Below are 24,855 nucleotides of genomic sequence, written 5' to 3' on the forward strand. Positions count from 1 at the left end.
CTCTGTCTTACAGGCCTTGCGGAAAGACATCAGATCCAGCAGGGCCCTAGTCTCAAGAGACAGAGCGTTCCACCAGGCCGGAGCCAGTGTTGAAAAGGCCCTGGCTCTGGTTCACAAGCAAAGAAAAGCCAGCAAGAATAGAATGTACGGTAGTCCTCAAATCAGCTTGATATATTAACACGGCAGCTTAAGAACTCAAAAGAAAGATATCATTAATAATATTCACAGGCTTCTCCCCTGCCCCAGTCCCCAAACAGCGGGAAACACCAGGAGTGACACAACTGGGTTTCGTTTCCTTTGGATAGTGTGGCCATTTACACAGTGCCACAAAAGAGAACAATGATTTGCATCAAATTTGCTAGTGTATAGGTATAGATGCATAGATGAATAGATGCAGGGGATGCGGGTGGCGCTGTGGGTAAAACCTCAGCGCCTAGGACTTGCCGATTGCATGGTCGGCGGTTCGCATCCCCACGGCGGGGTGCGCTCCCGTCGTTCGGTCCCAGCGCCTGCCAACCTAGCAGTTCGAAAGCACCTCCGGGTGCAAGTAGATAAATAGGGACCGCTTACCAGCGGGAAGGTAAACGGTGTTCCGTGTGTGCTGTGCTGGCTCGCCAGATGCAGCTTGTCACGCTGGCCACGTGACCCGGAAGTGTCTGCGGACAGCGCTGGCTCCCGGCCTATAGAGTGAGATGAGCGCACAACCCTAGAGTCTGGCAAGACTGGCCCGAACGGGCAGGGGTACCTTTACCTTTACCTTTAGGTATAGATGCAGATTTAGAAGCAATTGCTATAATTTAAATAGAGATACATCTCAACGTAGTGGGGGAAACTGAACAAGTGACCTGTGTGCCTGGCTCAGTCTACCGTGCAGGTAACATCCAGGTAACGTTCCCTGTTATTTTCTCGTGGTTCTTAATCTAAGGCAATACTTGAATTTCAAGTGGATGACCCCTTCAGATAGAGCAGTATTTCCTAAACTCGGGTCTCCAGCTGTTTTTGGACTACAACTCCCATCATCCCTAGCTAGCAGGACCAGTGGTCAGGGATGATGGGAATTGTAGTCCCAAAACAGCGGGCGACCCAAGTTTGGGAAACATTGAGACAGGGAATTGCCTTCTGGCAACCATTACAGAAATAAATAATAAACATGCATAGGATTATCCTGAAAAGCACTGAATGTGGGGCATAGGTTTCTCCTGTGCCACATTATACATTTTTGCAGGGTCAAAAAGGGCTTTGTTTCTGGTTGAGTGCAATAGTGCTGGTTAGTGGCATCCTAGAAAGCAGAATGAAGGCAGTTATGACAGGCTTTTGGAGAAACTTAAGCAAGCAATCCAGTGTGACTCAGGATTGTTGGGAACAAATGCTTACTAATGAGTCTGTAGCAACTCCCAATTGGGGATTTCACAGAGGAAGAAGGTTTGAAGGGGATTTCAGCTTTCTCATCTTTCTCATTCGGACTCATAGAGACCCCCCCCCTTTTCATCTTAATTCCTGCAATACTGAAAACATTTATCCAACTTGTTCCTCAAATCCTAACGACCTGAAACTGAAAGAAATGGCAAAATCTGAGTGAACACAGATCAGATTGAAAGGCCATTTTCTCATCAGAGAGGATGTGTTCCAAACTGAGATTAATTCATCTACTGGCATCTTGGAATATTGTAACAAATCAGCTAGGAAAACTGGAAACATAATTTAGCCCATTTCACATTTTAGTAGCAAGGCAAATAAACGTCATTCACGGTAAAACAAGATTCAGAGCAATGTTCCAATTATATATTCAATTTAAATTGCAAAAAAAATCCCAATGTATTTTAATTTGTTGTTTTTAAATTGGGGTGTATGGGGTGTTAGGGGATGGGTAGTATCTTTGATGAGGGTCCCCCACACTCTCATCTGTGGCTCCTAGAAGCTGTTAGCATGCAACAGCAGTCATACCCCAGGAACAGCTTTGATTGGCTGGCTAAACCAGGTGAGGGTGGCTGATGGATCTCAAACCCTTGGTAAGTTAGGGGATTCCCCTGCATGTGAAGACAGACTCTGGCAGACTGAGCAGACAAGATCAATACTGGGTTTTGATGAAGAAGGTGGTTTCTACATGAGCTGTAGAGGGAAATGAGGAGCAGATAGGGCTCATCAACCTGGGAAGGTAGCCCATGTAGATGGAAAACTCTGATCCTAAACCTCCCGTGCCTTATAGCTAAACTCATTTGTGAAAAAGGCTTCAGGAATAAACCCCAAGGAGCAATCCATACCCACCGCCTTGCGAAACATCTTCAGGAAAAGAAAAGGCTATGGCAGGGGTAGGCAACCTAAGGCCCGTGGGCCACAAGCCACGGCCCACGTGGGTCATTTAACCAGCCCACGAGCTGCCCCCCAAACTGAGCTGCCCGCTCGGCGAGTCCCTGCGCACTGCACTAAACCGGTGCAGCGTGGCACAGGGACTCGCTTCCACGGCACCAGAAATTGCATCTGTGCATGCGTAGATGCTGGAAATTGCATCTGCGCAGACGCCAACAGGGAGGCGCGCACAATCCGGCCCACAGAGGGCTCTCCGCTAGAGTGAACCAGCCAAGGCAAGGTAAAATTTGCTGTCCCCTGGGCTAAGGAGTAAACCCTGCATACATCTGAAGTGGAGTCCCTAAGGTGGTTGGATGGCAGCTGCTACTGGAGCCAAGCTGGTGCAAAATGTATAGCATTGCTTTCCTTTGGACCACATCAGCAAGGCTGAAAGGAGGCAGGGAGCCCAGGACCTCCATATACACTGCCCAGATTTGCACCTCAGAGAAGTCACTTTGGTGGTGAAAATGCAACAAAATTTTACATATCTCACAATAGCTAGCAATATAGGTGCTTATGGGAAATCTTTCAAGTTCTGAACATCAGATGGGGAAATGACTGCCATTTTGTTTTCCATAAATGTCATCTTAGCCCACATGCCTGCACCTCTAGAATTCATATTGAGTCCCCCTTCCACAGCCACAGGTCAGCGGTAATAGCAAAGAGTTGCAGCGTACAATTCCACATGCCTGAAAAGTGGTCGCCAGGTCTATTTCTGTTGTAGTTTGTACATTAACTTTGATACAGGTTGTGTTTGAAAAGCAAATAGCATTATTTACTCTCATACTGTCTCATTCTGAAGAAGGGCATGGATTATTTATGTACTGTTCCCCAACTCTTTATATAGTGGAATACCTTCCTCACTTTTCTCCACTCTACAAGGACCATATTTGGTGAAGTGATGTGTGGCATGATAACTCAGGATTTCTCCTTCACTCTGTTTTCTAGTCAGTATGTAGGCCTGCTCTCTAAGGTGGACAGTAGCTCCCTAGGAAAGGGCAGAATGGGCTCTCCCTGAGGGAACATAAGAAGCATAGATTCTGGATCAGACCAAAAGTCTATGTAGTTCCGCATTCTGTTATTACAGTGGCCAACAACCGTCATAGCCTTCAATTTCTGTTCCCCAATAACTGGTATTACTAGAGGCATACTAGTGATATTCACATTCACAAAAGTTAAGGAGTATGGTTGGTATCCGTCTGCCTTGGGAGGCAAAGGAGGAGTGCACCTTTGCGGGTGAGGTCAAACCATTAGAGTTACAGCGCCTGGTGTGGCTGTAGAGACCGATATGGGAAAGACATGTTTTGTTGCAGCTGGGGCCGATGAAGGCGCTCTCTGAAAATGTGTTCTAAATCCTGCTTTATATCCTAAGGTAAGCATAGCTCTGCTGAAACGAGTTTAAGAACAAATATAGCCTCAGCCTTCAACCAGCTAAACCTCTAAACTATAGGCCGTTCAAATTAGATACAAATTACTATTATATTATTATAAATTATTGCTGTTTTTTTAAAATATATATATATAGTTGTTATTCATATTATTATTAGGTAGAAGCATCATTTGTGGAAACTGCATCCAGTATGTCTTGTTAGTGCAGTATTTAGTGTGCACAACATCTATTATACTCGAGATGATACTCTATCTTGGTTTTAAACATTTTTGACTAAAATATTTTGTTAAAGATTAACAGACTTCTTCAGAAGTCAGTTGGAAACATTATGTTTTTTTTGAAAAGTTGTCCATTTACTAATAAAGGAATCTCTGTGTCTTATCCTTTCATGAACCAGTTGTTTGCTTCTGGTTACGGCATGATACATGTTCAAATTATGGAACAGATTGTAGATAGGTGAAGCGAGATCATCAAGGTGGGTAGTAGGTGACTAGAGGTAGGTGACTACCATGTAGCATAGTGAGAAGAACAAACAGTAGAGCATTGTCAGCGGAATTGATTTCAAGACGAGAGGACTTTTTTCCCCAGTGAGTGTGAAGCAAGGGATGGAATTAACAGAAATGTGTCTGGTTAGAATCATACGGGTATCAGTGGCATGCATGATGTGGGTGGATCTCAAGGGACCATCTGCCTGAGCCATGTTCTAGAAGTCATCAGTTTAATCAGGACCGCAAAAGCTGATTCTGAAGCCAAAAAACATATTCAGAAATATCACATGGTATGGTCTTCACATGACTATTGTGAATAAGCAATCACACTTGACTGCCCCCACTACTTAGGAAAAATATCACTGCCTATAGAAAATCTGTTCAGTCTGAAGAGTTGATGGTATATAGTTAATGACAAATTGAGTATGATACCAAATGTGGATTAAAGTGGCTATGCTTATTTGATGACCTGTTTTTTTGGAGGGGTGCCATGTTTGTCCCCCCCCCTTTCCCTCTGTCTTCTATGATTTGGGTTATATGCAGGTGTTTTACCCAATGGGTTGCTTTTCTTTTTTTGATGGGGTGGTGGCTCCGAGCACCACCAGTTTTTCTTCTGGGAAATGGGTATTTGGCCGAGAATATGGATTTCCAAAATGGTTGGGGAGCTCTGCCTTTATCCAACACGTTGCCTTCAGATGCGGTGGAGGTTGCTCCCCCATCCCTAGTGTTGAAAGGAGAGCAAACGGGGCCTGTTTGCTCAGCTTTTGTAAAGAAATGGAAGCGGTGGACCATCTTGTCACTTGCCTCAAGCAGAAAAAAATGTCAGGCCAGCAACAAAATCCGGAGGACCACAAGCCAATCCCGGCACTTGTCAGCTCTGTTAAAAACCATTGTCTTGGAGTCTGAGCATCTTCCAGATGTTTTTGCCAAACCTCCTTCTTGCTTCTGGCTTCTGAACATCTCACACCCCCTTCTGTTTCAAATTAAGCAGTCCAGAATAACTACCACCCACTCTGGTTTCATACTCAAGCTTGCCTTCGCATCTCAGCCTTCCTTCCCCTAAAACAGATTATGTGCGCTTTGGGAGGAGAGAGTTAAGAATGCAAAATAAAATAAATAAATAAAATAAAAATAAAAGCACCTGACGGCAGACGGAACGGCGTTTCTGTTTGCTTTTGAAAGAGAAACTTCACCCCTGTTAAAGGCACCTTAAGGAGTCGCGCTTTGCCACGGTCTCCTCTTGGCTGCAGGAGGCGAAAGGGCCGCGGCGAAACTCTGCTTGGTTTCGAAACCAGCGAACTGCTTCTCGTTCGCGCCGACTGCCTGAGGGAGGGAAGGAAGGAAGGAAGGAAGGAAGGAAGGAAGGAAGGAAGGAAGGAAAGAAGGAAAGAAAGAAAGAAAGAAAGAAAGAAAGAAAGAAAGAAAGAAAGAAAGAAAGAAAGAAAGATCCGCCGCCGCCACCCTGCGTGGAGCCGGCGCGCGGGGTTGTTGTGCAAGAGTTTCCCGCTAACTTCCACCAACTTCCTCCCGAGCCTGGCAGCGGGCGAAGTTGTTGTCATCGACGCAACGCCGGCTTCTTATCAGTTCTGCATGCCGGCTGCCTTCAATATATATTTCTGTATCTATATATCTCCGGCCTCCCTCAGGCGCGCGGGCGGCTCCGCCCTCAGGTGATTGGCGCCAGAAGAAGCCTCCCGCGCAGGAGCGAGAGCGGGAGGCCGACCTGGCAGCCCCAAGGCGCCTTTTTCCTCCCTTCAGGCGCGCGCGGCGTGGGCAGGCAGCAGCCGCCGCAGGCAAGTGGCGGGGAGTTCCAGCGGCGCCCAAAGGCCGGCTTCGGGTCTTCTCCTTAACCACGGTCTTGGGAGAATGCCGGAGGAGGAGGAGAAGGGCCGCCGGCAGCCTTACCTCGTACCGTACCCTCTCCTGCATTTCAACTCGGCTGCGCGGTCTCCTGGCGCCTCGGGCCGGCGGGCCGTTTAGAAATAAGGCCGGGCGTGAGGAAAACGCACCTCAAGAAATTGGTGCTGTTTAAAAACGGGCAGAGGCCGGTGACGCCGAGGCGAGCGGCGCCGGGAGATATATTGTAAAATAATAATTAATAATAATAATATTATAATAATAATAATAATAATAATAATAATAATAATAATAATAATAATAATAATAATAATAATAAAGTATTTAACAGTGTGGCAAGCTGTAAAAGGGGCGGGGAGGAAGAAAGGTGAACAAAAGGTGAGAGAAAGGAGCGTTCCTGAAGTAAGGATGGGTCGTGGTTTTTGAGGTGTGGAAAAGACGGGTGGTGTGGTTATTTATTCAAAGGCATTTGCACTTCTTTAAGCCGGCCTTGGGGTGGAAATGGTGGTGGTGGGTGGGAACAAAGTATTTCATTTATTACTGTATTTTTAATATTGAATTTGAATTTTTCAGTGCTGGGGAGGAAGAAGGATTGAAGAGGATTGTGACATACTGAGTGGAGAGTGACGGAAGTGAAAGGGCCAGGCAGTTAAAGAAATAGAAGAAACTTTATATTTGGTCCTAATGGGTGGGGGTGAGGGAAGGGGACCCTATTGGTGACACATGTGTGCAAGTTTGGAACAGGCTCTATGGTGGTGGCTAGCTGGATTTAGGACCATGTTGGTGTGCAAGGATGTGGAAAGTTCCTTCCAGGGCAAGGTATGAGGGCACATGTCCAGTTTAGTTTCTTGATGGAAAGAGTGAAGGATATAAATGTACTAAATAAGAACCATGGATTCCCTTCTCTACATAAATTAGAGCATCGGCTTCCTTCTCTCTACTTTAGAACCTTAATCTGGTATTAATTATATCCACTTGTTATATAATTTGGTACGGTATATTACCCACTCCCTGCCCAGCATCATCACTGCACACACAATCATTTCCCCCACTTTTCTGCTCTTGCACAACTGTCTCCTGTGCTACTTCATCTCTAGCCCCAGTCCTCTTAGGTGCTTACAACCTTACTATTTTTAATTTTTTTTATAATCTGACTTTTTTTTAAAAAAAAAACCCAATCTAAATGAACCTTGGTTGTTGTTTTTTAAAGGCCTGCGTTATAATCGGTTGAGGGCACCAGAACTTAATAGTATCCCATAGAAGATCAGCACTGTGATTGTTTGGACAGGCAGCTAGCCAAGGATAGGTAGGTCAGTAAAAAAAGAAAGAAGAAAGGCCTTTTACCAATAAGGCATGCAAAACTTGGTTGCATTGTCACTGCTGCTGGTGCTTCCAGTTTGTGAAACAAGTGTAGGGTGTCATTTTTATATTTCCAGTTACAGATGGGTAGCCGTGTTGGTCTGCCATAGTCAAAACAAAAAAAATTCCTTGCAGTAGCACCTTAAAGACCAACTAAGTTAGTTCTTGGTATGAGCTTTCGTGTATCTGAAGAAGTGTGCATGCACACGAAAGCTCATACCAAGAACTAACTTAGTTGGTCTTTAAGGTGCTACTGCAAGGAATTATTTTTATATTTAACATTTCTATCCCTGCCCACTCGTCTTCCTAGAACCTTAAAGCAACACCATCTTGCGAGGTAGGTTGGCCTGAGAATTAGTGACTCACCTGAGACAAGTCAAGGTTTATAACTAAGAGTCAAATCAGGATTTCTCAAACTCAAAACTGAGCAGTGCTGCACTACTGTACATTCTTTTTTTACACATTTTTTGCAAGGTTCTTTCTGGTTGATTTGAGTATGGATAGGGGTTACTTTGTGGAAGAATGTGAATGTTAATATTAGAACTCAAATTTGAGTCTTTGGAAGCATTTGGTGGAGTACAAGGGCTGAAGAAGGCATGATGACTGCTTGGAGACGGTGTTTTGTGAGAATTGTGTGGTGAGGACAGGACGTTGTGGGAGCAGATCTGCAGTGCTGTGTGCACTTCATAGTGTGTGCATGGAGAATGAGGTGACTCTAACTTACTGAGGGACTTTACATGTACAGGAGAAGGCATTTTGGAGGGAGAAATGAGGCATGTGCTACACTTGTGTGGAACTTAAATGGGTTGGGCAAAAGTAGGCTTTGTTTCACCTGGGTCAAAGACCCAGTTTGGCACCCTACATACACATTTGCATACACACTACACAGGCTGGGAGCCTTAATACACCCCTCTGAAGGCTTCACCCAGGCAAAAAACATGCCCCCCGCTACCGCTCTGGGTTGGGAGAGGAAATTGACAATTTATGGAGGCCAGGTGAACCTGAGGATGTGGATGCTAGCTGTAGAGGGAATGAAAAGGAACATCCTGTAAGGTCTTCTGTGGGTTTGATAGGTATGCCATTTCAACTGGAAATTTTTGGGTGGGGAAGAGACTGGTTGACTGCTGTGGTTGCAATAGGGCCTGTTTGCAGAAATGAGTGGATTGCTGACTCAATGGGGACAAAGTGTGTGTCTGGATAGGTCTGTTAATAATAGAGCAAGAATTTGTGGTCAGGATAGTGTGTGGCTGTGTGATGCTGGGGTGAATTTTGTGTGTGTGTGTGTGTGTGTGTGTAAGTGAGAGAGAGAGAGAGACCTGCAGGTATAGGGTGATATATAAATTTAATAAATAATAACAATATATAATACACCAATCCATTAAGTGTGAGGATCTGGTAAGGGTGTCAGCTGTAAGGATGAATGGGGTGTGGGTGAGACAGTGTGTAATGTGTTGTGGGGGATGGAAAGAAAAAATAGGGAAAAGGCTGGTGAAATGCCATTGCATGCCGTGAACGAGAGGAGCCTGCGCTTGGATTGGTAACAGATTCTTTTTCAAACCAGTGATCTGAGGGTGAGAGAACTGGGCGTGGATACTCCGGTTAAGGGAGTAAATAGCCTCTGGGTGTAGGTTTGTAGGGATGCTAACCAGAAGCAGGGCGGAGTCCAGTCTTCTGGGTGAAGCTCGGACGAGGTGGGGGCAGCCTCTCGATGCATCCGTGGCTTTGCATCTGACGAAGCTTAAGCTTTCTTCCTCGAAAAACTGGTGCCGCGGTAAATGCGTTGCCAGGTTTTCTCGGGTGTGTGCGTGCGCGCGCGCGCGTGTTCCTTCCACATTCTTTGTAGGGTTCTCCCCACCCCACCCCCCGCCGTTTAAAAACAAAAGTGGAAAGTGGGTCGTCGGGCCAGGGCGTAAGAGCGGCTGCTGCTGCTCCTTGCAGCAGAACTACGACTCGATCGTCACCACCACCACCACCAGTGCCGCGGCGGCGGCTCCAGGAAGCTCCTGAGGACATGCGAGAAGGGAGGGAGGCGACGAGTGGGAGCGAGGGAGGCGGGCCGTGGCGCAGAGCAGGGTTGTGGCAGGCTGTGCGCGCGCGCCCGCGCCTCTCCCTCCCGCTCTCTGGCCGAGTTTGTAAACACAACCCTCGCGCTGAGGTGGGCGGAGCGCGACCGCCCTGCCGCTCCGGATTGGCCTCGAATCCTCGGCGAATGTTTTTACAGTGGCGACTGGGCGGGCGCCTAGCCCTGTGTTTGGAGAAGCGGTCAGAGCGCGGCAGTGCCCTCCTGGCTGGCTGTGTTTTGTGCGTGCGGCGGGAGCGGCGGCAGCAGCTGCAGCGGCGGAGAGCTTTTTATCCCGCCGCGCGGCGTGTGTATATGTTTGTGCGCGTCGCCCTCTTCGCCTCTGCCTTCGCGGAGGAGGAGCGGGGTCAGCCTAGGGGAAGTTTCGGGTTTGCCTCGGGATGACTCAGACGCCATAAAGCGTAAGTAGCGGCCGGGGGATGGGTGCGTTTGCGAGTGTGTGTGTGTGTGTGGGATGGGCTTGTGGGCCGGGGTCTCTCGGTGTGCGTGCCTGTGTCTCCACCCCTTCTTCTTATCCCCTCCCCCTTTGTGTGTGTGCCCGTCTCTGGGTCTGTTATTCTCCTGCCTTGAGCTCGCTCTCCCTTTGTTGGGTTTCATAGCGGGAAGGGATTTGTCCTCCACGTTCCCGGTCGGGCTGCCGCCCGGTGTCGTTTCCCAGCGAGCACTCTTCAGACCGCGGAGAAGCGACTTGAGCTTGCAGTTGAATTTATTTTCAAGTCACAGCGCGGGTGTTGCCCCCACCTCCCTCTCTCCTGCTCCCCTCCCCCCAAAGCTCCTTCCCAGGCTTTGCCTTTGCATGGCTATTTCCCCCACTACTCCCCACTTTTTTGTTCCGTGCTTGTGATGGTTTTTCCAACTTTTTGTATGCGTGTCTTTAAATTGACATTTTTCTTCAACCTGTTGTTGGTTGCGTCTCAATCGGGCAGCGATGGAGCGCTTAGTCAAGTCACGCTAGACATTTTGGAAAGAAAGTAAATAAAGGTGAGTTGGAGCGGGTGGTGGTGTCTCCTCTTGTCTCCCTGCCGGAGTGACCGACTGCGGTTCGTTTCTTGCTGTTCCCTTTTGCCATCGACCGAAACAAAATGTAAATAAGAGTCGCCGTGGCGTCTCGAAAGGTTTCGAAGTGGAACGTTTCCTTGCGTCTTTTTCTTAGCCCTATAGCAGAGAGAAGGATTTGGTGGTGGCGAACCAGCCGTAGAAAGGATGAGGGGAGGGGAGGAGTGAACGGAGGAGCACTTTGCAGTGTACAAACGCTATTGTTGTGACGCACTTTTACAACTGATTGCTCTTGCCAAACCTTCCAGACTTGCTGTGATCAGCATATTCAGTAGAACAATGGAGAGAGAGCCTGGCCGACTTCCCTGTCCTGCACAATCACGGCATCGACTGCTCACTTAACATTTCAACACTGTATCTGATCCTCCTGTCTAATGACTTGGAGAGGATTGGTGATCCAAGTTAATATTCCTTTTTCTTTCTTTTCTTAGCCAGTTGAACCACCTCCCCCCTCCCCCACAATCAAACTTGGAATGCTTGCTCAGCTGGCTAGCAAGTTTTGTCTTCAAACTTTTGTTGTACTTGTTTTTCTTTTGACCAGGAGAAGCTTTTTTTGTGAATGATGTTGGACTGGATAATACAGGTTGACATCTTCAACAGTGCTCACTTTTATTTTTAATTCTGGCATGCTGGTTAATTTGTACATGAAAAGGGGATGGAAAACACACAGTGGTTTGTATTTGTATTGTATTTCTTAATATTGCACTGCAATTCCACCACTATTAACCTAGTCTTGGGTGAACATTATGTGTAATTTCAGTTGCCTTTCTCTTTCTCCTCTTATTTTCCAGGGGGAGAACACAAATAAAAGGCCCAATGGCAAAACAATCTTCTGATTTAACTTCTGAGTGCGGTAGAGAGGGTGGACAATTGCAGCCTGCTGAAAGGCCAGCTCAGCATCTTCGGCCTGGGGCCCCTACCTCCTTACAAACTGTGTACCAAGGTAATCATTCGGGCGAGCGGGACACTTCATCACCCAGTAGCCCTCAGGGACCACTGGCACCACCCTCCAGCCCCAGTCCGTTTGCTACCAGATCCCCGTTGTTCATATTTGTAAGAAGATCCCCACTGCTGTCCAGATCCTCCAGTGGGTATTTCTCTTTTGACACCGACAGGAGTCCTGCACCTATGAGTTGCGACAAGGCCACACAGACTCCGAGTCCCCCGTGTCAAGCCTTCAGTCATTATCTAAGCGCAATGGGTAAGCTAGACCATGGTAAGAAATACTTCCACTTGTGTTCTGAATTCAGCCTGCCAGTGAAGCTTGCATTTTTGTGTGCGTGTTTGGCCTTATATGAACTCTGAAAGGGGGTCAGTTAGTGCAGTGTAGTGGTTGAGAGACTGAACTGTGAGCCATGAGGTTCACCAGCTCAGATCTTTCCTTTGCCGTGAACTTGCTAGGTAGCCTTTTGCAGATTACATAAGCACACAAGAATAGCCATGCTGTGTCAGACCAGTTGCCTATCTGGCATGCTGTTACCCACAGTGGCCAACCAAATGCCTGTTGAAGCCCAGAATCAGGACAGATGAAATAGCAGTCTCTCCACTTGTGCTCTCCAGTAGCTGGGACTGAGAGGCATGCTATCTGTGGTATAGGGATAATATAACAGTGTGGTTTGACAAATTTACTGAGGCAATTGTATGTAAAATGTTTGGAGTACTCTGAAGTGTTAAATAAATGCTAGGGATTACACACACCCTATATATGCTATAGGAATAGTATGCCAAGAAGTAAAAAAGAAACTGCTTTTCTGGGATATTTTCCAGTAAATCAGGAAGTTACTGTATATTAAGCGGCACTATGATTCTTACACCCTTTTAGAGTAGTCCTGTAATTTCAGTGAGGCTACTCTGGAAGAAGTAAGGGCCAAGTTGCACATGATGCTAAATGTGCCACTTGTAACATGAATGTTTTTACAATACTAAAAAAACTATGGAGTAGGGGTGATCAGTATTGGCACTGTGGTGTGCTGGAAGGGGGTGGAACAGTTTCCTCTGGCACAGTCCCGATGAGTGTTGCTCCTGTCTGCTTAGTATTGATCCTGGAAGTGAAGCTTTCATTGATGCTAATGGAAACTTTTTTACTGGAGCAAATAGTAGTGGGGTGGGGAGACTTTCACTGGACTGCAGTTGTGGTGGAAATGCTCCCTCCAGCACATCCTCATCAGCCCCCGCCCCTCCACCGTACCTCTTAGTCACTGTTTTAAAAACATGCAGTGGCACTCTTGACTGGAAGCTACACCAGCTTCCATCCATGGTGGCCATCTGCCATCTTAACTTATCCAAAATGCAATTCCTCTGCCTATAGATCAATGGAATCTTCTGGTGTCCCATGTGGATTACAGATCTGTGAAATTATAATGCCATAAACCTATGTGCCAGGGCGTTGCATTTTCCATGACTTAAAATGATGGACAGTCACCATGGATGGGAGCCAAGTTTGGCTCCTGTTCAAAGGCAGCACTACTACTCACTGCTGAAAAGCATCTGGGAGAGGGCCATGAATGGTGATGCAAATGGCTTGGACCAGTGAGGGGCCACTGGGACCTGTTCTGGCCAATTGCTGGTGCCAGGCATGCAGTGACTGGAATTGGCTTCTCACTGCATATCTGGTTTTCAGGTGTTCAAAAGGTTAGATTACCTGTAAATTGCAAGATTTGGAATAAGTGAATACTGAAAAGTGCAGGCGATTGGTATTGGCAGCCCCATGTCTAACCAAGTCTAAAATTAAGAGACTGCAGTGTTCACTATGAAACAAACTTGAACCCTCACACTGATGATGGGCTGCTTCAGATGTAATGTTTAGACGTCGTTCAGTGTTCCTTGAACAAGCCTAGGTGAGTTTCAAGCCTTTGTGGCCCCCTCCCCCCTCTGACACAACTGTGAAGAGGAGTTTGGAAGCTTTCATTTCCATTTGAGATGAACCGCAGGCTGGCTTGCCATGTCACCTAAACCTGAAAAACTGGTTAATATTAACTATGGTTTGCTGGAACAAGCCAAATTCAAACCATCCATTTCAGATACTGTGGTATGAACTTCTTGCAATGACAGGGAGTTGGGCTAGGTTACCTTTGATGCCCCTTTCAATTATGGTTGAACTTAACATCAGTTTAGGGTTCAGATGTAATGCTAACTGGTTAACCTACAATGGAAGTAAAAAACTGCTGTCCTTGCAGCATACAATAGCTTATCCTCACGGTTTTGTGTTAAATGTGCAAATTCTCCCAGTGGGATGTACAGATCACTTAAAGCAAGGATGGGTGACCCTCCATTTGGAGGGTCTTCAGCATGACCAAATGGTCTGGGATGATGGGAGTTGGAGTGCAGCAGCATCTGGCAGGCCACCAGTTACCCATGTCTGTCTGACTTAGATGAGGGAAGGGGCGGGGGGCCGCAGAAGCTGTTAAGTCCATCCTGTGCAATATGCTTCAGCATGGTGGGTTTCTTTTTCTTTTGAGTGCTGAGGTAGCTTGGCAGGGGGTGGGGGGAATAAATGCTCCTTTTTAATGATACTTTTTGTGGTCTAATTTTGTGTTGTACATCATTGAACCAGTGATTATCAAAAGCTTGAAGCACAGACATGCTCTTAAGTTAGTATACTGCCAAGTGCGTATGTACCTTTTAAAATGGTTTAGCTCAATATTGCAGGCATGTTTATCTTCCCATTTTTACCATGGAAACTGAAGGCACTTCCTGAAACTTCCACCAATCAGAATCTAGAAAGGAGAAAAATCCCTTGTTTGCTATAGCCTCTTACTGCTTTGATATTTTAAAACGTATTGGAGCTTAATTTTCCGGCTTAGCTGGAAATGTAGAACATTCAACACACTTGGGAAAATACCTATGCAGCCTATTGATTAGGTGATAAGGTGATGACATTAATAAAGGTGGTGGATTCTCCTTCATTGAAGGTTTTTAAGTAGAGGTTGCATGGTCATCTGTCGTGGAGGTTTTAGTTGAGATACTTGCATTGTAGGGGATTGGACTATGTGATCATTGAAGTCCAGTTCTACGATAAAGCAGAATTTGTGTGCAATCTGCTTGTAACTTGTTTTATAAAATTGCTGCTGAACTGTACAGAATAGTTGTTACCATTTCTGCACAACATAAGAGGCTTTGTTAACAGCTGTATGATGGGTAGAAATTCAACAGAGGAACAATGCTTCTTTCCCTAGTTTGGAGATCAAGTGGTGGGGGAGAGCTGACTTGTTTAATCTCCATCCGTAGCTGTTTAAATACTGTACAGAGAAGCTGCAGGGTTGGGTGGGGAGAGGTGGTAAGCCTAGGAAAGAATGAAGTTAAGATGTGAAAAGGGACTTTGTACACTATTGGAAGGCAAGCATGTAAATAAACAATACTTCTAGCAGCATATCTCTGGTGTTTATTTTAAGGAATTTATATACTGTCTTTCATCCGAACTTCACAAAACGTTTTTACATAAAAGCATGAAAGCAAAAAGCATCAACTAAAACTATACAATAGAACAGCAAAGCGATGCTGTTATGGAGAACTTTTTTGAAAGCTAGATCTCTCCTCCTTTCAGGGCAGTGTGGTTCCTGAGAAGCCCAGCAGCGGCAATTTGAGGAGAGGGAGCCCACCTTGCTTGGAACATTGGGAGGGTAGATGGCGTCATTGTTTAAGTAAACAGTTTTACCAGAAATGGGTGCTACTCTGGACTTCTTATTTATTTAGATTTTATTTCTATATATATTGAGGAACCAGGGAATGTGACTGCAAGTGATGAAAATGTCAAAACATTAGTTTTATAATATATGGATTACCTGCTTAACCTCTCCTCCTAAATGGCAACCCAGCCCAAAAGTCTGAACATTTTTGTGGCAGATGGACAGGAGGATTTAACAGCCTCCTGAGGGAAAAGAATTCCAGAGTCCTGGAGCAGCTACCCAGAGATGCCACCTGGTATTCCTGGTGACTTGGCTGATATTTGATCACTACACAGATGTGTTCAGCTTATATATCAGTGGTATTGTAGCACAATCCTGCACATGTTGCACAGACCTAAGGAGCCAATGGAATGTATACCTCTGTTAGTATAAATGTGATTGCTGCATGAATCTTGTCCTGAGCAAAAGAGTTTATAGTTCCTGCATTCCTTTTTGCAAGCAATAGATTTATGCTGCTGCTGCTGCTGCTGCTATTGTGCTGATACATTAGCACAGTCCTTCATTGGTAAGTGAAGACTACCAAGGGAGATTAAGTTCTTCTTTGGTGCCGCTTCTGCCTCCTTCACATGTACAGTGGTACCTCGGGTTATATACGCTTCAGGATATATACGCTTCAGGTTACAGACTCCGCTAACCCAGAAATAGTACCTCGGGTTAAGAACTTTGCTTCAGGATGAGAACAGAAATTGTGCTCCGGCGGCGCGGCGGCAGTGGGAGGCCCATTAGCTAAAGTGGTGCTTCAGGTTAAGAACAGTTTCAGGTTAAGAACAGACCTCCAGAACGAATTAAGTTCTTAACCCGAGGTACCACTGTACTTAGAATAGAGTAGGAGGCGAGAATATGCCCAGTCTCCTATGCACATCAAAAGGCTATGATCCCAACTGCCTGTGGTGAATGTTCTTGGAGTTGCTAGATCTACCTTGCTTCTGCAACTTCTATAATGTCTATCCATCTGGAACCTTATATCATGCTGCAAGTCATACATTTGTCTCCCCGCCACCTTACCTTCCTTTTTCCTTCTTGCTGTGGGCATGAATGTGAGCTGCTAGCTGAACCATTTGTATGTGTTTGTGAAGGTGTGGCAGAGTCACTTACCAGTTTCTTAGCAATATGTGATCTGTAGCTAAGATGTGCAAACTGGCCATGACTTGGTGGCTTCAGGTATCCAAATTTTGTTTTATAAAGTGGGAAAGCAGGTGGCCTTGAAAGTGTAGTGTGACAGACCTTCATTTCAGATGGAGGTAGGGCACATTTTGGTTATTGTTGTCAGATTTTTCCTGTCTGCAGCTAGATATCTTTTTGTAAGTAGTGCTGCTTTGACAATAAGGGTTGCTCCTGATTGTTGTTTGCCATGTAAGCATGACAGATCATGCAGAATGAAACATTCAGAATTCACTAGGCAAGCTAGCAGCACACCTGCTACGGCAAGAAATCTGGGTTCTGAAGCTTAATCCTATGGCCTTTTATGATGACCATATGCATAGCAGAGATTTCACTTTGTATATGGTTTCTTCTCTTCACTACTAGCTTGTGAAGGTTTTTCTTTTTGTAGCTTCAGGCAAAGTTTACATCTCAGTTTACAGTGATGAAGGGGAGGGGAAATTTCTGTGTTGTGCAGTTTATGTAACCACTTCCCTTTCTTCATATTCCAGGTGAAAGTTGATTTTAAGTTTTACTTGTTTTCAGTAGAAGTCAATTTGTTTATATGTCAATTTTAAAAAGTATAGTATTTGTGAAAAGGAGACAAAACTGCATGTTAAACAGTCTGTTTGAACAGTAAACTTAGATATAGGCCATTGCAGTACAAATTATGTACACAGTGGTTACAAATGCGCAAAGCATTTTTATGGATCTTATTCACTGTTTTTTTTGGTATTAGTTACATTGCCCTGAAATAAAAAAAGTGTGATGGGTGGAATAAAAAATGGGTTAAAACAAATAGTAAAATACCCTCTAAGGCCCTTTTAGCTAGATTTATTTATTTATTTATTTATTTATTTATTTATTTATTTATTTATTTATTTATAGATTATTGCAAGTTTCACAAGCTCACCAGAAGAGAATGCTTGGTTTGGACAGAATATGCAATCTTCAGAGATCTTTAGATTGCTGTGAGATATTGTTGTTTATCCTAAATTATACTCCCATATACAGCATTTCCTTTGTGTTTGAGAAAGGAAAAAAATCTTGCTCTTTAATTCTTTTAGAAAGTCATGAAATGGACACCATTCCAAACATAATCTCATCCTCCTAGAAGTTGACTTAAAACTAAGTCAACTAAAGATTTTTTCGAGCACAGCTTAGTACAGATTGAGAGCTGCTATTCTGTGAACAGAAGGGCTCATTTCATTTCTGAAATTAATTCTATTCCAGCAGGCTTTCCAAAGGATGAAGTGGGTGATGGCAGGTGATTTTCAACTATATCCACTTGCCCTCAGTGGTCTCCCACACTGGTCTGGATGGTACCCCAGACGGCTACAATTTGGGGGGGGGGCTACAAGAGGAAGGAGAAATTGTTGAGAGTCATCTCTCCTGTTCTGCCTATAGAAGAGTCCAATTAGTGGAGTTCTGCTCTTGGCAACTCTGGATTCAACCCATTATATAGTTGAAGTTCTCTGGAACCATAGCAGCTAAGGCCTTGATTGTGTAGATCAGGCATCCCCAAACTCAGCCCTCCAGATGTTTTGGGACTACAACTCACATTTTCCCTAGCTAACAGGACCAGTAGTCAGGGATGATGGGAATTGTAGTACCAAAACATCTGGAGGGCCGATTTGGGGGATGCCTGGTGTAGCTACTACATTTAAGGGTATAAGTTCTGTGTCATAACTGAGTGGATTCTGAGATTAATACCTTTTAGGGAGGGCAGAAATATGAATGACTCATGCATCCTCTTTTTGGAGTTCTGGTGTAACATTTGAAGAAGGAAGGTGCACATCTGGTGCCCGCATCTCACCGGGGGAAGAGGTGTTTGTTTGTTTTCTGTTTCTTTTCTTTTCGGATAACATACTTCAGGCTTCTAATATCTGAATTACATTTGGGTGGTATCTTCAGAAATGTGATTTATTTAGATTAGAATCCATGAGAAGGTAACTCAAACCCAACATACAACTTTCACTATGATACTGCTCTTGTTGTATCTTAAATTCTATTTTATTTGTCCTTGATGTGATGATCCTTTTGTTTAGACCACATCAGATTGCCAGTGTAGATTGCCAGTGTGCATGCTTCTTCATATCAGTTATAGACTTGGTTTCATTGTTCTCAGTGCCTGTTTTTTTTCTCTGGAGCAATTTCTTCTTTGTGTGGAGGCATAGTTATGTGAGCTACTCTCTACCTTCAACCTTAAGTCAAACAGGCTAGACACAGCTGTATCACTTTAGTGAGAAGCAAGGTCTAAATGACTGCAGCAGCATGGACAGCCCTTTAGGTAGTGTTTTTTTTATTATAACAAACAAATAAAATTTTATCCTGCTTTTGTCCTGGATTGGGATTCATGGTGCCTTACAAATAAAAATACAAAACACAGATAAAATAGAAAAGTGATAAGCAGAAAATACAATCATTTTAAAGCATTTTGTCACTAATAATATTCAAACAATATAAAAACAAATCTTATAAAAATAAGAATATTGACAACAATATGAACATCACAGCACTAGACCTTTCTTTAAAAACAGTCATTCCCTAAAGGTCTGTTGGAATAAAAAGGTCTTCATGTGCCGGTGGAAAGACAACAAGGAGGGAACCAGTCTTAACATCTCTAGGAAGAGATTTCTGAAGTTTGGGAGCAGCCACCAAGAAGGCTCGTCAAAAAAATCTAATGATGGGCATTCATATTGTATAAGCAAGCTGTTTGATTTCTTTTTGTCTGCAGCATGTACATGCGGGTGTTCTTACATAGAATTTTTTCTACTGGGTATTTATTTTTATATATAAATTAATTTAAATAAATAGTGGGTGAATCGACAGTGTCGTAATTTGCTTGCATGAGTTACACATTGTTACTCCTTTGAAATCTTGGGTGGTAGTCAACTAATTTTACTCTAGAGTAGGCCTATTGAAATGAATGAGCATTACTAAATTAGGCTCATTAATTTCAGCCTGAGTAAAACATAGTTGAATACCACCCCTATTGTCTTCAGATTTAAACTTGTAGCATGATATTGTCCAAAGGTGCTTTAGTCTTTCCTCCCCTTTACAGTATATTTAAAAACTCTTCTTAAAGGTAAAAGGCCTTTAAGAGGCTAAGGAAGTGCTCCCGCTCCTGCTGTGTGCTTTCAAGATGGGGCTGGAAATAACCCTTGACATGGGGGCAGCAATTGGATTGCAGCCAGCATTAGTCATGCTCTGAGTAGACCCTTTGAAATGAATAGTCATTACTAACTTCAGTGCACTATTTTCAGTGGGTCTACACTGAGCATTACTGACTTTGGAAAAAAACCCCATAATTAATATCTTTTGTACTGGAAACAACACTGCATGAGCATTGTAGCTTTTACCATTAAGTTTACTTTAAAGGTTAAAGCTTCTTTGGGCTACCTTGCATTATTGTAAGCTTACTAGGACACCCACCCCACACATGCAGACTTTGCAGGTGCAGAAAACAATATAACTCATAATCTTGGTTGGAATTACTTTAATATTTTGTATGTTGGGTCAAAGTCAGGTCTATGCTATATAGGAGGTTTGAACATAGTAGATTTGACATATGAAATGACTAATTGTGAGTTTCGGCAGCATCTCTAATAAATGTGTATTTTTTCACTGTTCCAGTAAAGGAACTTCAGCTGATTTTAATGGAATGCAGCTTGCATCAAATATAGTTGTTGCAGTGTTTTCCTTTCCCACTCCTGGGATGCTGCTGCTACACTTCCTGGAGTTCACTAGAGGTCCTTCTGACTCCAGTCCAACATGTGCTGGCAGCTGGAAACAGCCAACGTTTTGCTTGCTCCACAGGCAGCTAAATGACCTCTCAGCCAACTCTCCTGCTATTTCTTGCTCATTCTGCGCTATTCTGTAGAGAAAACCAGGGAGGAGATGGCGTGAGGCGGAAAGTGGGTTACTCCCTGCAAGTGGTTTGCTCAGCTTGCCTTAATATTCATCCATATTTAGCCTGCAAAGGAAAAAAAATGCAATGTTTTTCTTACCTATTTTAAGACTTCCACATTCTAAAGAAAATTGAATGGTTTCTTAGTTGTGAATTTGGGATGGGATTGATATGCTTAGTGATGTGTTATTTGAAATATATGTCTCTATAGCTCTGGAAACAAATAATAATAGGTTGTGTCTGGGACTTGGTCTGTAATCGAATGTAGTGATACGGGAAATCATGCTGCAATTCTGGGTGCATACGGCTTAGAATAATGAAGCACTTAGTTGAACTAGCTTTGTTGCTAGTGATATCTAACATTCTAAGTTCTTGCCTTGATGTGAGAACTTGCTTGTGTTAAAGTTGTGTGGGAGAATCTATAAAAAAGATGTGGGCATTTATGAAGGCTTGAATAGATTTTAACAAATCAGTGACGACTGGCATTTAAACAAGTTTTCAATTTGACACATAGACTAAGAAAAGAACCCTAAAGATACGGGAGAAGAGAAAATAGTTTTCCCCCAAACAATATTGCTGAAGTGGTGGTGATTTTGAGCCGCCTTACACTATCATTATTGTGCTTTAAGGTTGGTTTCAAGTAGTGTTTGCAGAGAAAAAGTCCTTTAGAACTTAACAAGAAATGTGAGTTGTTAGTTCCCGCAGCAGTTCGTGGCTGCTTCCAGAAGCCTTGGGATTTTGTTAAAAGTGTGACTCTAGAGCTGGACACCATTTATGAAGAGAAGTAAGTAATTTAAGGTAGCTGGATATATGCTGCAAAGTCTTTTTTTGACATTTTTTTAAAAATGTGGGTAGGGCTAACTTGGATTCATTATGTATCTGCAAAGATATGTATCTGCAAAGATTGAGGAAAACTTTCTCAACTTTTTCTGAAGAAATGTATATTCACATCTTTGATACATCTGTGCTGGAATAGGGCAGTAAACATCTGTTTGTTGATAAAAAATACATATTTGATAGAATTCTGTTTACATTGTATAGTACAGCTTTGTATGGTATATGAGGTTTTTTGGTATAGACTAGTTTCATATTGATACTGTGCTGTCAACCTCAACTGCACAGAAACTATGAGTCAGGCATGGTACGAAGATTTGTATATTTAGTTTCTGTGTTGCTAAAGGCACTCTAGTCTTTTACGGATGTTCTCAGCAATTTCATGATTTAAACACTTTTTGATTAAGTGAAAGTTGAGATTCTCTGTTTCCAAACAGGGACTTTAAACCAAATATTGCAGCTATTGCGATGCAATATTGCAATATTATACAAACAATCAGAATATGAGGAATATTTACTTTTCCTGTTTTGCGAGTAGCTATTTGAGATAAATCTAGAACACTGATGGAAATAATTCTGTTGGTAAAGGAAGTAAGCAATTCATTCTAGAAGCATAAAGAGCTCAGATGCGTTACTTAATATTTATGGCTTATGGCATGTTTTATGTGCTGTCTTCAATGTGACTACATGAATTGTCATATTCACATGAACAACGTCAAAGTCTTCCTGACGTCTTTTATTTCTCTTTCAAGAAGCCAACACTCCACTTCCTATTTTACTTTTTTCTGTGTTTTAATGTGAATGCCAACTGTGTATATATTTTAACACCCCCCCAACCCCAACACCCCTGCATCTTTTGGTCTACACTCTGAGCTGCATAGAACTTCTCTTCTTTAATACAAAGAGCACAAATGAGCTGTCTACCACTTCCCTATTGGAGACTCTCATGTTATGTCAGTACTGCCTGATGGGTGTAGAACATCTGCACTTCCTTTTAGATGCTCAATTTTATTCAGGAATGAACCCATATTGGGGGCGCAAGGTCCTGTAAGCCTGTTTAGATGCATACTGCTCTCCCTATTCAGTATCGGTCCGTACTGTGCACTACTGCCAAGTCTATGAACTTGGAAATCCTAAGCTAGCTAGCTATCATCATTGAAAAAACATTTGTCCCTTTTGAATCTCTTGCATCCCTGTTATAAACCATTTTGATGATGTGTGCAGCTGCTGTGTGAGAGTAACATCATTGCATCACCAGTGTAATGGCTCTGATGATGCCCTGTCTTGTTCATTTGTGCTGGCACAGTTTCAGAATTGAACAGTTACACCTGAGTCATTTTGCTGCCAAGCAATGAGTGCTTGTAAAACGCTGTCGTATGAGTATCTTTGCCAGCAGAGGAACATTATGTGGTAACAAGGGAGAAAACCTCCTCTGTGGTGGCACCCTGAATACCCTCCCCATAGATTACAACTGGTGCTTGACAATATAATCCTTTCAGCATCAGGTGAAAACCTTTTTATTATTATTTACTCAGACAGTTTAAGTGTTGGTTATGCTATTAATTAGCTCTAGGGTTTTTTTTAGCTGCTTCACAGGCTATTTTATTGATTGATTTGTTATTACTGTATTTTATCTAGTTATGATGAGTTTAATCATATATTTTGCACAATGCCCTGGTATCTGTAAGGATGAAAGTTAAAACCCTTTAGAAATTAACTTAAATTTGATGGCCAATGTTGGACACTCAGTGTTGGACTGGGTAGATTTTCCTGAGCCAATCCCATTGAAATTAATGGGTGATATCCAGTGTTAGTCACTACTCAAAGTATGTCTGTTAAACTAAATGTACTTGCACATCTTAAGCCCATTGATTTCAAAGGGTCTGCTCTGAATATGACTTGGTTATCACCGACTGAGAGCTGTGATTGGGTACCTGGGAAGCTGGTGTGCTTGACTGTTTTAAGTCTCTCCAGTGGAGATTGTCTAAAGCACAACTCAGGCTCTCAAGATCTTGCATGGTGTGTCTTAAGAAACAAGTGATGCGGAGTATGCATGTTGGAGTGACTGTATATATTACATGTAAAACTTTTGTATAGTAATACTGAGGGAACGGAACCTGCATTGTTTGAATATGGTTTCAGCCATGTGTGTTTCAAGTGGATCATATTAAATATGAATGTTGATATTGTATCTCCACTTTGCATTAGCTAAATGACTTGATGCTACTGATCGTAGATCTTGTAGTACCACAGAAAGTTCTTTATGAAACCCTCAGATTGATTTCACTATTAACCACATGAAACATTATATTAATTTCTTTACTTCCAGAACCTGTCATTTGAAGTCAATATAGGTTTTTGATATGCATGCAGTCCCTTAGGTCCCATGACACGCTTAGATTTCTTAGGCTAGTTGGACAATTCTGCTTTTGTGTGCTTATGTGAAACTAACATCTTGTCAAGTTATGAAGAAAGTCTAAGCAGGTGGCTTTTCAGGAGAAAAGAACATCTTTCTTCCTGGAGGACCTTGGTATGTTGAGACTTCTGTGTAGTATGCAAAATGGGACTTGCCAGTTTTGAGTGTTTGGTTTAGAAGTAATTTTCTGCCTTTCTTTCTGATATAGAACTTCGCTAAGAAGAACAAACTGTTCTTGCCAAAGTCTTAAAAGCATTGTTATTTTTCTAATAATTCTTGACAATTGGGTAGTTTTGCAAAGGCAGTTGTTGGACTCAGTCTCATCAGCTCCAGTCAGTATGGCCAATCATTAGGGCCATGTTGTAGTCCCCAGTGTCTTTTGAAAGGTCGCAGTCTCCCCATTCCTGTCCTACACCGATCACTTCAAAATCGGCACACAGAGTAAAATGCTAAAAGGTGTGGATCTAAGCGTGGCCAATAAAACACCAAGTGTGCACAATTTCCAACAAAGAAATTACTATTGCATAGGAAAATTGTTTTCTGTGTGAGAAACTACTATGGAAATGCTGCAGCATGTTTTCCAGTGCAAAATGGCAGTGGTGCCTTCATCTGATCAGTATGAATTAACCCACGTACCTCTTGGCTACTCATAAACAGAGTATAGAGTGTGGTGGGGAGAATTTGTCTGAAATTGTCCATTATTTGTCAGGCTGCTGAGGCACCTATCTGTATATTTCCCGCTGGCAGGGTGAGATTATTTTTGGCCAAGTTTGTTATAAGATTTGGTTCTGCTTGGTCTTGTGGCAGGAAATGCTAATGGGTAGTTAGATGTCCCTTTTCACCACATTTGCGGCTCTGTTTAGTGCCTGTCAGCTTTGCCAGTTGAATTTTCTGCCTCGGGCATCAAAGTGTTTTAGCTGGCACTGAGTGGCAATTTGGGGTGTGTGTAAGTTACATACGACATGGGGTATCAGAATTTGCTCGAATGGCATTTGTAGCTTGAGATTTTCCTGGGATTTTTCTTTGTACTGCTATGGAGTGAAATGGATCTGGGCCATTTGGAGTAGGAATTTGAGCTTTTGTTGTGAAGAGTATGTGTTCTCTTTTTAATCTTTTACCCTTTTGCAGTAAACTCCCCCCCCCCGCATCCTTTGGAGTAGATTTGGGGAGTCAGGGTGTGGGGGGAGTTCCATTGCACAAGCCTAAATCCTTGGATTCACCCATGTCCTCTCCATTATAAGCCTTTGAGAACTGCACTGATTTCCACAGGAACTGTGTGACTAGTTTGTGGTCC

The 24,855-nt window shown here is 43.4% G+C and overlaps 1 protein-coding gene across 6 annotated transcripts in view; it reads left to right on the top strand.

Annotated features, from left to right (window-relative positions):
• The window catches only part of BCL2L11 (BCL2 like 11), a 94,681-nt gene that overhangs the window by 50,055 nt on the left and 19,771 nt on the right, over positions 1-24,855 (top strand). For 2 of the 6 annotated variants that reach the window (XM_077925492.1, XM_028724931.2), the window contains exon 3: positions 11,368-11,792. In XM_077925492.1, coding sequence (XP_077781618.1) covers positions 11,368-11,792 — 425 coding nt within the window. The other 4 variants (XM_077925493.1, XM_077925491.1, XM_028724935.2 and 1 more) reach the window with 3 other exon arrangements.

This window comes from Podarcis muralis, chromosome 3 (assembly GCF_964188315.1).
Source record: "Podarcis muralis chromosome 3, rPodMur119.hap1.1, whole genome shotgun sequence".
Taxonomy (NCBI): domain Eukaryota; kingdom Metazoa; phylum Chordata; class Lepidosauria; order Squamata; family Lacertidae; genus Podarcis; species Podarcis muralis.